This window comes from Ranitomeya imitator, chromosome 9 (genome assembly GCF_032444005.1).
Source record: "Ranitomeya imitator isolate aRanImi1 chromosome 9, aRanImi1.pri, whole genome shotgun sequence".
NCBI classification, from domain to species: Eukaryota; Metazoa; Chordata; class Amphibia; order Anura; family Dendrobatidae; genus Ranitomeya; species Ranitomeya imitator.
In genome coordinates, this window is record NC_091290.1 from 133,496,592 (window position 1) to 133,512,951 (window position 16,360).

General features: G+C 45.6%; 1 protein-coding gene across 3 annotated transcripts in view; it reads left to right on the forward strand.

Annotated features, from left to right (window-relative positions):
- Positions 1-2,384, forward strand: part of LOC138648989 (mitochondrial inner membrane m-AAA protease component AFG3L1-like) — a 34,957-nt gene extending 32,573 nt beyond the window's left edge. For all 3 annotated transcript variants that reach the window (XM_069739023.1, XM_069739022.1, XM_069739024.1), the window contains exons 15-16: positions 654-848; positions 1,634-2,384. In XM_069739023.1, the coding sequence (XP_069595124.1) occupies positions 654-848; positions 1,634-1,837 (399 nt within the window). In that variant the 3' untranslated portion in view covers positions 1,838-2,384. The remainder of the gene's footprint in view (positions 1-653; positions 849-1,633) is intronic.
- Positions 2,385-16,360: the final 13,976 nt, after the last annotated feature.

Here is a 16,360-nt window from a genome sequence, read left to right on the forward strand (position 1 = left end):
CCCGGGGTGGATGGTTGATAAGTCAGGACCTCTGCCAAAAACTAGGATACCTTGCTTAGGTTGGCTACTGAGTGAGAGAGAGAGGCAGCCCACTTGGGAGAAGGGGGTATTCTCTCAACCCTGGTGGTTGGTGGGGCTCCTGTGAGGCCTGGGACTGCCTCACGTCTGATGTGCCTGCTTGCTGTGAGAAGTCGGTACCATATCTTCTGGAGCCCCTACAGAGCTGTAGAAGCTGAGGAAGGAAGGATGGTTACCTTTCCTGTTGTCATCCCGATTCCTTCTTCATGGAACAGATGGACGCCATCAGGGGCTCCGGGAAAAGGGATCCTGGAAATAGCTACGCCTTCCTCTCGCCACAGTCTTGTTATAGTGGGCTGGGTAGAGTGGGAAGGACTTTTTGTCAGGTCTGCCCCAAAACATGCTTAAAGTGTTAGGGTCCTGGTAGTAGATCAGAGAGGGTACAATGTGGATCAGACCACACTGTTCTCTCTGTCTCTTAGGTGGGAAGACATGGTGAGCGGTTATAGAATCTGAAAAACAAAGGTAGATGATAAACACACAACCTAAGGAGGTCACCTGTGTCCCCCAATGAAGCGATAGAGACATTATTATTTTATTTACTGGCTGTGGGTGTTTCTGGTTTGTCCTTACAGATAGTGACATTTGGAATGAGCAAGAAGCTGGGTCAGGTGTCTTTTGACCTGGGACGTCAGGGAGAAATGATTGCAGATAGACCCTACAGTGAAGCCACCGCAGAGCTCATCGACCAGGAGGCCAGAGACCTCATCAACTCTGCTTACGAGAGAACCGTGGAGCTGATTACTCAGTGCAAGGAGCAGGTGGAAAAGGTAAAACCATTCCTCATTCTGGGGTCTGTGCAATCGGGGTTGTCTAGGTTCCTAAAGGGCCCCCGTGTAAATTACGTCAGCATTACCTAAGCTTTCAGATGAGCCCTCGTAGGTGTACGGCCTCCATTAACCGTGCATACTCCTCGCTACCAAGCTATCATTATCCGGAGATTACTCAGCCGGAAGGGAAGGAAAAGGATTCATTGAGACCATGTTCCAAGTTAGTTTTAAAAAAAGGCATCAAATCTGAACTAAAGATGCATCAAAATGGGGAAAAGGTGTAAAATAACCAATCGGAGCAGTTTGCTATTGCTTATTTTGCTGCAGACACCTGCAAGAAAAAAAATCCACAAATGTGCACCGAGGAGATTTTAAAGCGGAAACTCTCTTCTCAAAAACTTAGTTTCTGCTCCGAAACTCAGCAAAAACACTGTGCACATAGTTACTGCCCGCATGGCGTCTTATTTTAGGACCAAGTTGTTTTTTTTCAGTCTCCACACCAAGAAAAAAGAAAAATCAGCAGCGGCTTTAAAGCCATAGTGGCATTAGTCTCCATGACATCACATTACTTTGTTTGAACTGTGAAGCACAGACAATTTTCTGCACAAAAAAAAGTCAGCAGGAAAAAAATGGAGAGTTTTTGCATTGTGGGAACATGGTCTAATGGGGCGAGTTACAGGCAGGAGAATCTTCTACCACGTAGGTTTCTCCTCTCGGAGTGTAACAGGCCTGTCTTATATAAACGCAAGGAATAAGCTGCATTTTTTTTATTTTGCCACCAACAGGTTGGGAAGTTGTTGCTGGAGAAGGAAGTCTTGGAAAAATCAGACATGATTGACCTGTTGGGTCCAAGGCCTTTCCCAGAGAAGTCCTCTTATGAGGAGTTTGTGGAAGGGACAGGGAGTTTTGAAGAGGACACGTCATTACCTGAAGGGTTAAAAGACTGGAACCGAGAGAACATCAATGAGCGTGACACAACGAAGCCGTAATCCCGCGCTTGCCTCGTTCTCGGAGGTGGACCTTAGAGTATATTACTCGGCTAATCAGGCGCAATCTCAGGGAAGACAACCAAGAAAACCAAGGGCCAATTTTTGTAACTAAATTGGACCACACCGTCAGTGCCTCAGCGACAGCCAGGGAGTTCGGGATCCAGTGTGGGTGTACGGCAGTGTGGGGTCAGACCCACCTCGTTACATGCTGTTTGCCTAACTCTTACTCCTCTACTTCTATACATTATTTGTAAGGTCACTGCTCCGCTCAGGAAGTAGATCCTATAGGGTGGGCGCAAGTGTGGGGGAATAATGACTAACCAACATGGCTCATAGGGGGTCCCTACTTACTATACAACTCCGGTCAGTAGGGGGCGCTGCAGGTGGATGTCTTCTGAATGTGTCATGTAGGTAACTCCGTACACCGATGTTTTACAGGATCAATGTATTTTATTTTATTACTGGAGGTGCTAGGAGCCAAAACACAGTCTCTTCCTTATATAGTGCTCGTACTTTTAAATGGATGATAAATCACAATATTTATAAATTATGGTTTGGAATTTTGTTACCCCTCAAAAAATCACTGCAAAGTGCCGGCCACTAGGTGTCTCCCTTCTGTCTAACTGATTGTGCTATGACTGATGACAAGTGTAATCCGTCTCCAGCAGAGGCAGGGGACAGAAAGTAAGGGGGCTGGTCTTTGTCCCTACAAAAAGTTGGAGGTAAGGCACAGTTTCTACAAGAAGTGGGGGCGTGTCTTTGCCTCTACAGGAAGTGGGGCAGGTCTTTGTCTTTCTAAAGGAAGTAGGGTCGGGTCTTTGTCCGTCTAGATAAAGTGGAGGGCAAATCTAGGAAATGAGTAAAATGAAAGTCACTGCATCTATAGTGCTGACAGAACAGCCTATTGATAACGGCGCCACTCCTGATCCTGAAGTTATTGTTGCTATTGCAGCTCCGCTCCATAGACTTAAAGGGGTGAAACAGCATCACCCCTGATCATGGGTTCAGTCAGGTATCGCAACCTGTCTCCTTTAAGTACACAGAGTAGAGCAGCATTGCATCCTCTTGGGGTCAATACTGTAGTTACTACTAGAATAGTAAAGAGGTCACACCGTGGCTACTTTCAGAAGCGCCAATTTTCCAAACCAGAATTGTACTCAGAGCGGTTGTCACGTCCCTTCCCCCACTCGTCCTGGCTGTTTAGGTAAATCACACTGCTCACCAGGTGGCGCCAGTGAGCACGGGAGAAGGCGCGTATCGGTCACAATGACTGGTTCACAATGTCTGCTGTGTATCACCAGCACAACAGTGACATTCAGCACTGCTATTATTGGATGGTTAGAAATGACAACTTGACCTCCAGTGAGAGACCCCAGACGATGTCCGTGCACCGGAGGTGAGAATAGCAAGCATCCTGCAGCTATTGTGCAGTGCCATGTGGGGCGCGTGATTATCACTCCACGTAGGGTTAATTAGGATTGATGTAAGAGAACAAGTCGGTAATGAAAACCAGATGCCTTCTCTGTCCCAGCAGATTCTCCTCATATCACATTCTCCAAGATGTGCTGATTACTGCTAATAAAGTATTGATTGTCCTATAATATAATCTGTCATCTGCTTCATATTGTAGGTTGGTGCGGAGAGCGATGGGGGAATAATTATACTCCAGAGCTGCACTCACTATTCTGCTGGTGCAGTCACTGTGTACATACATTACATTACTGATCCTGAGTTACATCCTATATTATACTCCAGAGCTGCACTCACTATTCTGCTGGTGCAGTCACTGTGTACATACATTACATTACTGATCCTGAGTTACATCCTATATTATACTCCAGAACTGCACTCACTATTCTGCTGGTGCAGTCACTGTGTACATACATTACATTACTGATCCTGAGTTACACCCTGTATTATACTCCAGAGTTGCACTCACTATTCTGCTGGTGCAGTCACTGTGTACATACATTACATTACTGATCCTGAGTTACATCTTGTTCTATATTCCAGAGCTGCACTCACTATTCTGCTGGTGCAGTCACTGTGTACGTACATTACATTACTGATCCTGAGTTACATCCTGTATTATACCCCAGAGCTGCACTCACTATTCTGCTGGTGCAGTCACTGTGTACATACATTACTTATCCTGAGTTACATCCTGTATTATACCCCAGAGCTGCACTCACTATTCTGCTGGTGCAGTCACTGTGTACATACATTACATTACTGATCCTGAGTTACATCCTGTATTATACCCCAGAGCTGCACTCACTATTCTGCTGGTGCAGTCACTGTGTACATACATTACTGATCCTGAGTTACACCCTGTATTATACTCCAGAGCTGCACTCACTATTCTGCTGGTGCAGTCACTGTGTACATACATTACATTACTGATCCTGAGTTACATCCTGTATTATACTCCAGAGCTGCACTCACTATTCTGCTGGTGCAGTCACTGTGTACATACATTACATTACTGATCCTGAGTTACATCCTGTATTATACCCCAGAGCTGCACTCACTATTCTGCTGGTGCAGTCACTGTGTACATACATTACATTACTGATCCTGAGTTACATCCTGTATTATACTCCAGAGCTGCACTCACTATTTTGCTGGTGCAGTCACTATGTACATACATTACATTACTGATCCTGAGTTACATCCTGTATTATACTCCAGAGCTGCACTCACTATTCTGCTGGTGCAGTCACTGTATACATACATTACATTACTGATCCTGAGTTACATCCTGTATTATACCCCAGAGCTGCACTCACTATTCTGCTGGTGCAGTCACTGTGTACATACATTACTGATCCTGAGTTACATCCTATGTTTTACAGCAGAATTGGGAATGCTGCTCTGGAGTATAATAAATATATATATATATATATATATATATATATATATATATATATATTTTGTATTCTTGCTCTTTTCGTCATTCTCCCCATATTGTGGCTGCTTGCTTTTATCCCAGTTGCATTTATGGTAGAAGGGGGGATGGGTAATAAAACTCCTAGGAGGCAGGAATAATTTGCACCTCCAGCGCCTGTCCCTTGGGCCTCATCCTTCTCATGGTGGAGCCCCTTGGGTGCTGTGAATAACACATCGAACCCTTCCCTGTGCCCGATTCTCCTCGCTCCGCTTTATAAGAGCGTTCCCTCCGTTGTCGCTCGGGCCCTTCCTCTCCTGTTGAGTCATCCATTAATAAATCATCCCTTCTCTTCGGAGGCAGGAATCTTCCTCTGCTCACAACACGACCACTAATTATTTATAAGACCCAATCGCTTGCCTTTTTCTCTTCTTTTTATTATTTCTGTGTGGCTGAACGAGCACAATGGAGAATATTCCCGGCTTTCACCGCATCAGCAATGGGGTAGGGAAGAGTGGCTCACAACAGATGCATTGTACAGACGTCTGTCGCCATCCGACACCGATGATTTATGCGCTGTTAATTCTCCCACAAAGCTTTTATATAACACGACACTTCCAAACTTGTTACCGAGAGGTGCCAAGTCTTCCCGGATGGAAACGACGATGGGTCTGCTGACGGGGAACCATCTCCGCTCCCTGCAGTGATACATAACGCTAACTCGACCAGCAGCACATCAAGCATACGATATGGCGGTATGCCTTTAAGAGATTTCCCACACAGTGCATTCACGCACCAAATGTTTGCAGCAGAGGGATGATATCTAATTTTTTTTTTCTTTTTGTAAGTGGCGCCACTCCTGTCCGTTGGCTGAGTCTGGTATTGCAGCTCAATTGAATTAAATTTTGCTGCAAATACCAGTTAAAGCCTATATACACAAGTGGTGCTGTTATACCCCCAAAAAACTAAGACCACCCCTCTGTGTATCTATTTCTAAATGGGTGCCATTAGAGGATAAGGACCCCTTCTTAAACGTTTTGTCCACTACTGGACAGGGGTGAAAAAAAAATCATACTGCTCTCCCAGACTGGTCTTGGTTAAGGAGGTGACATATTTTTTTTATTTTTTTTTATCACCTCCCTGGGCCTGTAATAAGAGGTTGTCTAGTAGGAGACTTCCCCTTTAAATGAATGTATTGTTGGCTTTAAAATAATCTTTTGCAAAAAAAAAAAATGTTCAGATTTTGGCTTTTATAGGTAAGAAAGAAAAAAAAAAAAAGGGCATGCGAAGGCAAAAGTGCACATTGAAAAATATATATTATATATACACTGCTCAAAAAAATAAAGGGAACACTTAAACAACAGAATATAACTGTAAATCAAACTTCTGTGAAATCCAACTGTCCACTTGGGAAGCAACACTGATTGACAATCAATGTCACATGCTGCTGTGCAAATGGAATAGACAACAGATGGAAATTATTGGCAATTATCAAGACACCCTCAATAAAGCAGTTGTTCTGCCGGTGGGGACCACAGACCACATCTCAGTACTAGTGATGAGCGAGTACACTTGTTCGTCTGGTGATCTCCGAGTATTTATGAGTGCTCGGAGATTTAGTTTTTGTTGACGCAGCTGCATGATTTACAGCTGCTAGCCAGCCTGAGTACATGTGGGGCTTTCCTGGTTTCCAGGAAATCCCCGCATGTATTCAGGCTGCCTAGCAGCCACAAATCATGCAGCTGCGGTGAGGAAAACTAAATCTCCGAGCAGTCACAAATACTCGGAGACCACCCGAACGTGCTCGGGGAAAACCCGAGCAACAAGTATACTCGCTCATCACTATTCAGTACCAATGCTTTCTGGCTGATGTTTTGGTCACTTTTGAATGTTGGTTGTGCTTTCACACTCGTGGTAGCATGAGACGGACTCTACAACCCACACAAGTGGCTCAGGTAGTGCAGCTCATCCAGGATGGCACATCAATTCGAGCTGTGGCAAGAAGGTTTTCTGTGGTTGTCAGCGTAGTGTCTTGAGGCTGGAGGCGCTACCAGGAGAAAGGCCAGGAGACGTGGAGGGGGCTGTAGGAGGGCAATAACCCAGCAGCAGGACCGGTACCTCAGCCTTTGTGCAAGGAGGAACAGGAGGAGCACTGCCAGAGCCCTGCAAAATAACCTCCAGCAGGCCTCAAATGTGCGTGTCTGCACAAACGGTTAGAAACCGACTCTATGAGGATGGTCTGAGCGCCCAATGTCCACAGATGGGGGTTGTGCTCACAGCCCAACACCGTGCAGGATGATTGGCACTTGCCACAGAGCACCAGGATTGGAAAATTCGCCACTGGCGCCCTGTGCTCTTCACAGATGAGAGCAGGTTCACACTGAGCACATGTGACAGACGTGACAGAGTCTGTAGACGCTGTGGAGAGCGATCTGCTGCCTGCAACATCCTTCAGTATGACCGGTTTGGCAGTTGGTCAGTAATGGTGTGGGGTGGCATTTCTTTGGAGGGCCGCACAGCCCTCCATGTGCTCACCAGAGGTAGCCTGACTGCCATTAGGTACTGAGATGAGATCCTCAGACCCCTTGTGAGACCATATGCTGGTGCGGTTGGCCCTGGGTTCTGCCTAAAACAGGACAATGTCAGACCTCGTGGCTGGAGTGTGTCAGCAGTTCCTGCAAGATGAAGGCATTGAAGCTATGGACTGGCCCGTCCGATCCCCAGACCTGAATCCGATTGAGCACATCTGGAACATCATGTCTCACTCCATCCACCAACGTCACATTGCACCACAGACTGTCCAGGAGTTGGCAGATGCTTTAGTCCAGGTCTGGGAGGAGATCCCTCCGGAAACCATCCGCCACCTCATCAGGAGCATGCCCAGGCATTGTAGGGAGGTCATACAGGCACGTAGAGGCCACACACACTACTGAGCATCTTTTCCTTGTTTTGAGGCATTTCCACTGAAGTTGGACCAGCCTGTAGTTTGATTTTTCCACTTTGATTTTGAGTATCATTCCAAATCCAGACCTCCATTGGTTAATAAATTTGATTTCCATTGATAATTTTTGAGATTTTGTCAGCGCATTCAACTTTGTATAGAACAAAGTATTCAATGAGATTATTTCATTCATCCAGATCTAGGATTTGCTATTTGTGTTCCCTTTATTTTTTTAGCAGTGTGTGTGTATGTATATGTGTGTATGTGTATATATATATATATATATATATATATATACATACACACACACACATATACTCTTAGTTGATATTTATAGGGCACTAGTGTCGCTGCACATTTGTGGCTTATGAATGAGTTGACTGAGAATCTGTCAGTGAGCTTGCTTTGACATGTTTGAAACTTTTTTTAATCTGTCTGCTTCTGAGCTTCGCTAGCTGATTATTTATTTTTTTTAGCTGATCTTAGTGATCATAAATCCGCTCTGAGGAGCTCTGAAAAACATTCACGAGCTTACTGTCAAATTCTCAGTTAACTCATTCTGCAGCTGTCAATGTATGAGCCAAGGGATGCAAAATTTTAATAAAACCTAATTGCAAAACTGTTTATTAGCCCAAAATACACTCTTTTAAGTAAGAAAACCATCTCCGAAAGTGTCCATATCCTGTAGATGTGCAGAGGGGCTTTGCAAAAATGGTTCTCGCTATAGAAATGCTGTGCTCTGAAATGATGGAGGTCCCTTCATAAAAAGGCACCAGTGCTGGCCGTGGGTACAGACCATGGCACAGATTTTGCACTGGGATCCGAATGATGGCACCTATCTAATTACTAATTGCTATTGAGCCGCGCTCTATATCGCTGCGATGCCATCTGGCGCCCGGCGTATTGCGTTCTATTTCCTGCAGCGCCGCTCCCTTGAAACAACTGCTGCCAAAGTCAGATCTATATTCTATATACACATCAAGACATTTTTTTTTAATAGGTGGCACTACAGAATAGGTTGGCGCTACACGTGAGCAGCAGGTCGAGCCGGCGCCGAATCTCAAATGTGAACGTATGAGAAATGCACGATCTTGTGGGTTAAATTTATAGACGTCGGTCACTGTATGGGTTTGCCGTGCGCCCCGTGGATTTTTAATCCAACATAATTTGAGCTGCAGGAAAATATAAGGTCAGATTGACGCAAATCCATAATCCCTGCAGAGGTGAAATGCGTCACTACCAGGAGTAATGGAGTCACACCTGTGCCATATATGATGGACTATTACTCCTATCATCCTGCTAGGTCATTATTCATCCTGACATTCGCTTTTCCGGCTGCAGATTGGACGTGGCTGCAGCGTTATGTAAGTTATTAACCTCTGCTGGGGCTTAAAGGGCAACTCCACCCCCTACAGATGGTTTATTATGGATTACTAGGTGATTAGAAAATGTCTGAATAGGGACAAAAAAAAGATATTACAAGTCCCAATTTATGGAACGGAAGTAAAAATGACCCCTTAGAGGAGAAGGACACGTGGCGAAGTTAGGGTGGGCACTGCAGGAGGATGAAGGTGCATTGGTGCCAATAAGGTTTGCATTGGAAAAAATGAAAAATTATAGCAAATTAGTGACATACTGCGTAGGGAGCGCTGGAAATGTGCAGAACAAGGAGAATAGAGATGAGCAAAGGTGCTGGGATAAAGTGTATCCGAGTGTGCTCGAAAAATATGCTCGGGTCCCTGCGGCTGCAGGAACCTTAGCGCGTCTTTCAGCCGCCCCGGTCACCATCTCGGCTATATTTTATGCCACTTTTGAGCAGTAAATAATAAAGAATCTGGTGGGCTGTAATAAGTGACGTCCGCTTTTTAAAAAAGCTAGAGGAACTGTCTTAAAAACGCAAAGGAATTGCAACGTTTTTGCGCAACTACACATTTTGCAAAAAAAATGGTGATTTTTTTTTTTTTTCTCCAGTTTCCTGGCAAAAAAGTGCTTGATGGGTCTGCCCCATGGCTGCCTTCTTCCAAAAACAGCTTTGTTCACAGCTTGAGTCTGCAATACCACACTAAGCCTGTAGATTGAGGAGGTGCTGTTTTTGGAAGAAAGCAGCCATGTTTTTCTGATCCCGGGCAACCATTTTTGGTTGTGATACAGTATTGTATTATTATTAATGGCGTCACTGCCTATTGCTAATAAATCATTTTTGACAAGAACCGGTTCCAGTGTCATTCTTCTCTTTATATCACACAGTTAGCAGGATGAATATAGACGATAATTCTCCATATTCCTGACTAGTCCCCTGTCCATCATTCAGGCTGAAGATCCGCCATGTCCGGCCGATAATATAAGGCTTCAGTGACACATTATAATCTACCACTCCAGAATGGACCCTCTCCTCCCTGACAATCTGCTTTTCTGATGCCTAGAATTTAGGACATTTCTTCCCTACAGAATATTTGGTCTAGATCAGTCATGTCCCAGGAACCCAAACTCTAAGCTCCTATTCTCAGTCATGGAGGTGAAGTCAGAATTCAGACTGGGAGGAGGGAACAAGAACGAGAAGTGGAAGAAGCCGTGATAATAACTGGGAAGTGATACTGCGGTTGTTATCCAACACCCAGAACACATCTCACAACTGGACATAATCCCACTGTACATCTATAAGAATAGATTGTTCTTGAGAAAAGCCATAGTATGTGTCAGTGCGGCTGTAATGTGATGAGGCGCTGCCGCTATAATGGGATGGGGCGCTGAAGTTGTAATATGATGGGGCGCCATGGCTGTAATGTGATGGGGTGCTACGGCTGTAATGCTATGGGGCGCCGCGGCTGTACTGCGGTGGGGCGCCACAGCTGTAATGCGATGGGGCGCCACGGCTGTAATGCGATGGGGCGCCGTGGCTGTAATGTGATGGGGCGCTGCGACCGTAATGGGATGGGACGCTGTGGCTGTAATGCGATAAGGCGCTGCGGCTGCAATGCGATGGGACACTGCAGCTGTAATGGGATGGGGCACTGCAGCTGTGTTGGGATGGGGCGCTGCGGCTGTAATGGGATGGGACACTGCAGCTGTAATGGGATGGGGCACTGCAGCTGTAATGGGATGGGGCGCTGCGGCTGTAATGCGATGGGACACTGCAGCTGTAATGGGATGGGGCGCTGCGGCTGCAATGCGATGGGACACTGCAGCTGTAATGGGATGGGGCGCTGCGGCTGTAATGGGATGGGACACTGCAGCTGTAATGGGATGGGACACTGCAGCTGTAATGGGATGGGACACTGCAGCTGTAATGGGATGGGGCGCTGCGGCTGTAATAGGATGGGGCGCTGCGCTGCAGCTGTAATGGGAGGGGGCGCTGCAGCTGTAATACGATGGTGCGCTGCGGCTGTAATGGGATGGGGCGCTGCGGCTGTAATGTGATGGGGCGCTACGGCTTTAATGCTATGGGGCGCTGCGGCTGTAATGGGATGGGGCGCTGCGGCTGTAATGCGATGGGACGCTGCGGCTGTAATGGGACGGGGTCCCGTGGCTGTAATGTGCCGGGACGCTGCGGCTGTAATGTGTTCGGGGCACTGCGGCTGTAATGGGATGGGGTGCTGCGGCTGTAATGGGATGGAGCGCTGCGGCTGTAATGTGACAGGGCACTGCGGCTGTAATGGGATGGGGTGCTACGGCTGTAATGGGATGGAGCGCTGCGGCTGTAATGTGTTCGGGGCACTGCGGCTGTAATGGGATGGGGTGCTACGGCTGTAATGGGATGGATCGCTGCGGCTGTAATGTGTTCGGGGCACTGCGGCTGTAATGGGATGGGGTGCTGCGGCTGTAATGGGATGGAGCGCTGCGGCTGTAATGTGACAGGGCACTGCGGCTGTAATGGGATGGGGTGCTGCGGCTGTAATGGGATGGAGCGCTGCGGCTGTAATGTGTTCGGGGCACTGCGGCTGTAATGGGATGGGGTGCTACGGCTGTAATGGGATGGAGCGCTGCGGCTGTAATGTGTTCGGGGCACTGCGGCTGTAATGGGATGGGGTGCTACGGCTGTAATGGGATGGAGCACTGCAGCTGTAATGTGACAGGGCACTGCGGCTGTAATGGGATGGAGCGCTGCGGCTGTAATGTGACAGGGCACTGCGGCTGTAATGGGATGGGGTGCTGCGGCTGTAATGTGACAGGGCACTGCGGCTGTAATGGGATGGAGCGCTGCGGCTGTAATGTGTTCGGGGCACTGCGGCTGTAATGGGATGGGGTGCTACGGCTGTAATGGGATGGAGCACTGCAGCTGTAATGTGACAGGGCACTGCGGCTGGGAGTTTGATGCTTATAAGTTCCTTTTACCCCATCTGCACTATATAGGACCGAGCGATCGTTTATACAACTATCCACAGACATACAGTTTGCATGTTGTCAGCAGCACGTCTCTTTATTTGGAGCGTCGTGCTGCTGACAACAATGAACACTGGGTGACAACCCTATGTGCGGTATAATGGCTGCCATTACTGGTTATTATATTCGGTCCCGCCTATACGATATAAATCCTGATTGCTCCTGTAGTACTAACTACCCAGACCCCAATCTTGCATTTTGTGATATCGCATCTTGAGGGAATTCAGACTTCATCGCTGCCGACATAATTCTCCAAGATCTGTAAGACTTGAAGTTTCTCAGTTAGTTCCCCAAGAACAGAAGTGACCTGGATATTTTAATCTAAGAAAGCAGAAGGAAGCTAAACTTGGATCAGAAGGTGCAATCTGCTTAAGAAACTGCAGCGTGAAGAAGAAGCTGCCGATGAGGAAAGATGGCGTCTTCTGCGGAGAGACGGATTATTATTACCTCCGATCGTGGGGAATACAACAGCAGAAATTGGCAGGACATGTGCCTTCCTTAAGGCTATGTGCACATGTTACGGATTTTCTGCGTATCCACAGCGTTTTTTGCGGTGCAGAAACGCAATGTAAATCAATAAGAAAAAAAAAAACTGTGCACACGTTGCGGAAAATCCGCTGTGGTTTAAAAGAAGTAGCATGTCACTTTTTTTTTTGAGAATCTGCAGCGTTTTTGTACCCATTCCATTATAGAAATCCACAGGGGTAAAAAACGCAGCAAATCCGCAAAAAAAAACGCAGCAAAAACACACAAAAAACGCTGCGGATCTGCACAAAAAACGCGACAAATTCGCAGATGCGTTTTCTGCCAGGAGAGGCAGAATCCGCACCAGAAATTCCTAAGGCTAATCCGCAACGTGTGCACATAGCCTAAAGGGGCTCTCTGTCTTAATTTGTCCTGTTAAGTATTAACCCCTTACGAACTAGGCAATTTTTTATTTTTGCATTTTCATTTTTTCCTTCTTTTCTTCCAAGAGCCATCATTCTTTTATTTTTTCCATCCATATAGTCGAACAGTGGCTTGCATTTTGTGCAGAAAGAATTGTAGTTTTGAATTACACCATTAATTTTACCATAACAATGTACTAAAAAATCTGAAATAAAAATTAAAGTGGGGTAAAATGGTAAGAAAAAAAAACAAAAACGCAATTCTTCCATGTTTTGGGGGGCTTTTATGGAGCTCCATGTGCTGTAAAAAATGAGCCGGAAACATGATTCTGCAAGTCGGTACAATTTCTTGGATACAAAACTTGTATAAGTTTTTTTTTTTTTTTTTGCATTTTAGTGGTTAAAAAAAATCAATAAAGAATTTTTTGGCTTAGTTGCCATTTTCTGACATTCCTAATATTTTTAATTTTTTGCACAGCTTTTTGATCACTTTTTACTGAATTTTTTTTTGGCAAGGTGCAGTGAGCGAAAAATGACAATTTGTGTTTCTATTTTTTTAATTTTCACCTTACTGTACAGGTTAATTTTATATTTTTACAGATCGGACTTCTATAAATGCGGCAATCCTAAATACGTTTTTTTTTAGGGTGTTTTTTATTTTTATTTTTTTAACTTTTCCTGGGGAACATGAACCTGTGATTGGTTGTTAATTTATTCTATATACTGCCCGCTCCATATACCCGTACGTGACGTATGACATATATGTACGTTACAGGTTGTGAAGGGGATAAAGGGCTTCTCCGTTTTAGACAACCCTATGTCCTGTTAGGGAATATTAATGGACTGGGACACCGCTATTATCCAGAGTGGCTACAAATAAGCGTCTCAGTCTGGAGGTCCCAACTTGCCCATTACATTATAATTTATATGATAACCATGTAATACTTAATTTCTCCAGCGGAGGTGCTACAGAGAAATTGAGCACTTGCTAAGGTTTCTCTTATTACTACTGATCGCTGGGTGGGGTTCGATCTGGGAGAGAACCTGTGATCAGGTCGTTATTGTAGGACCCCTCTACCAGAAAGGGGTCTTTTTAAACAAACGCACCTTTAAATGGCTGAGGTATGAATACTTGAGAAAGTCACATAGAAAAAAGTTTTATACAGACTCCCTAATGTATATTACTGGATAAGAGGATGCTATTGATGGATGGATGACAAGACTACCATGAAAAGGTGAGTGACCAGGTGACAGAATGACTATGGCTGCAACTTGCTTCCATCAGTTACAGCAGGAAGAGCAGCTCCGAAGCACAAACTTCTGTAACAAGTGAAACGTCATGATGAATAAGAGAACAGGAAAGTTGATGAGCACATTAAAGTTTTATTGCATGGCCGGAGAAACGGGATGTTCTGTGTACACGGCGTAACTATAAACTGTATTAGTGTCTCCACGTAACGAGGTTTATAAAAAATGCATTCTGCTTTTAAAGAGACAATGCGGAAACCATCACTAATAATTAGATAACAGAACTAGTGGACCTAATTATCCGCATGGTTCAAATCAATATGATGTCCAAGATGGCGGGCAGTGTGCGCAAATATGGTGGGAATAGTTCAAAATCATTTAGTTGTGGCTCCAATGAAAATCATGTAATCGCCTGCTGATTTTTGTGTTGGATTCTGCAAGATCTGCAGTGTAAAGCATTGTGTAGTCTGATTCTACAGCTGTATTCCCTTGCATTGTATCTCTCCTTAAGGAATACTGCCCCAATGGTCAGGGACCTACTAATTCAGGAGGTGATAATTGTTATGGAGGACAGCCAAATGGTCTACAACTCCAACTCTCTAATGCAGTGGTCCCCAACCTTTCTTACCTAGAGAGCCACATTCCGCTCTGAGAGGGCGTCACGAGCCACATTTAGCTCCCTCACCCTCACAGTAGTGGCAACCAGAGCCCCCATTATGGGTATAATGATAACCAAAGCTTTTCCACAGATACCACCCCGAAGCAGTATAACAAGATCCAGCGGTCCCCACAATACCCCCATTCAGTATTCTCCCATCCAGCACTCTCAACATACTGTCACATTTAGCTTCAGGCACCTTCTCCGACGGGTGCTATCATCCTGTCTCCAGCGTCCCATACTTAAATTATCTCTAAAACCCCTATAACCAGTATATGTGCATCACATCAGCTCTTCTGTTCAGGGCTACACATAAAATTAATCATTTTTAGATTTTCTCTTCATACCGGTTTGCTATAACTGCAGCTAATGCACCAAGCTGGCAGACAGCCGAGAGCCACAATTCATGGTACCGCGAGCCACATGTGGCTCCCGAGCTACAGGTTGGGGACCCCTGCTCTAATGCATGGTCTCTATTTTTTGACTATATTCTAGGTTCTTCAAAGTAGCCACCTTTTGCTTTGATGACTGCTTTGCACACACTTGGCATTCTCTTGATGAGCTTCAAGAGGTAGTCACCGGGAATGGTCTTCCAACAATCTTGAAGGAGTTCCCAGAGATGCTTAGCACTTGTTGGCCCTTTTGCCTTCACTCTGCAGTCCAGCTCACCCCAAACCATCTCGATTGGGTTCAGGACTGGTGACTGGAGGCCAGGTCATCTGGCGTAGCACCCCATCACTCTCCTTGGTCAAATAGCCCTTACACAGCCTGGAGGTGTGTTTGGGGTCATTGTCCTGTTGAAAAATAAATGATGGTCCAACTAAACGCAAACTGGATGGAATAGCATGCCGCTGCAAGATGCTGTGGTAGCCATGCTGGTTCAGTATGCCTTCAATTTTGAATAAATCCCCAACAGTGTCACCAGCAAAGCACCCTCACACCATCACACCTCCTCCTCCATGCTTCACAGTGGGAACCAGGCATGTAGAGTCCATCCGTTCACCTTTTCTGCGTCGCACAAAGACACGGTGGTTGGAACCAAAGATCTCAAATTTGGACTCATCAGACCAAAGCACAGATTTCCACTGGTCTAATGTCCATTCCTTGTTTTCTTTAGCCCAAACAAGTCTCTTCTGCTTGTTGCCTGTCCTAAGAAGTGGTTTCCTAGCAGCTATTTTACCATGAAGGCCTGCTGCACAAAGTCTCTTCTTAACAGTTGGTGACTCAGGCTCGTGACTCAGATAAACTTATCCTCAGAAGCAGAGGTGACTCTTGGTCTTCCTTTCCTGGGGCGGTCCTCATGTGAGCCAGTTTCTTTGTAGCCCTTGATGGTTTTTGCAACTGCACTTGGGGGACACTTTCAAAGTTTGCCCAATTTTTCAGACTGACTGACCTTCATTTCTTAAAGTAATGATGGCCACTCGTTTTTTTTTACTTAGCTGCTTTTTTCTTGCCATAAAACAAATTCTAACAGTCTATTCAGTAGGACTATCAGCTGTGTATCCACCAGACTTCTGCACAA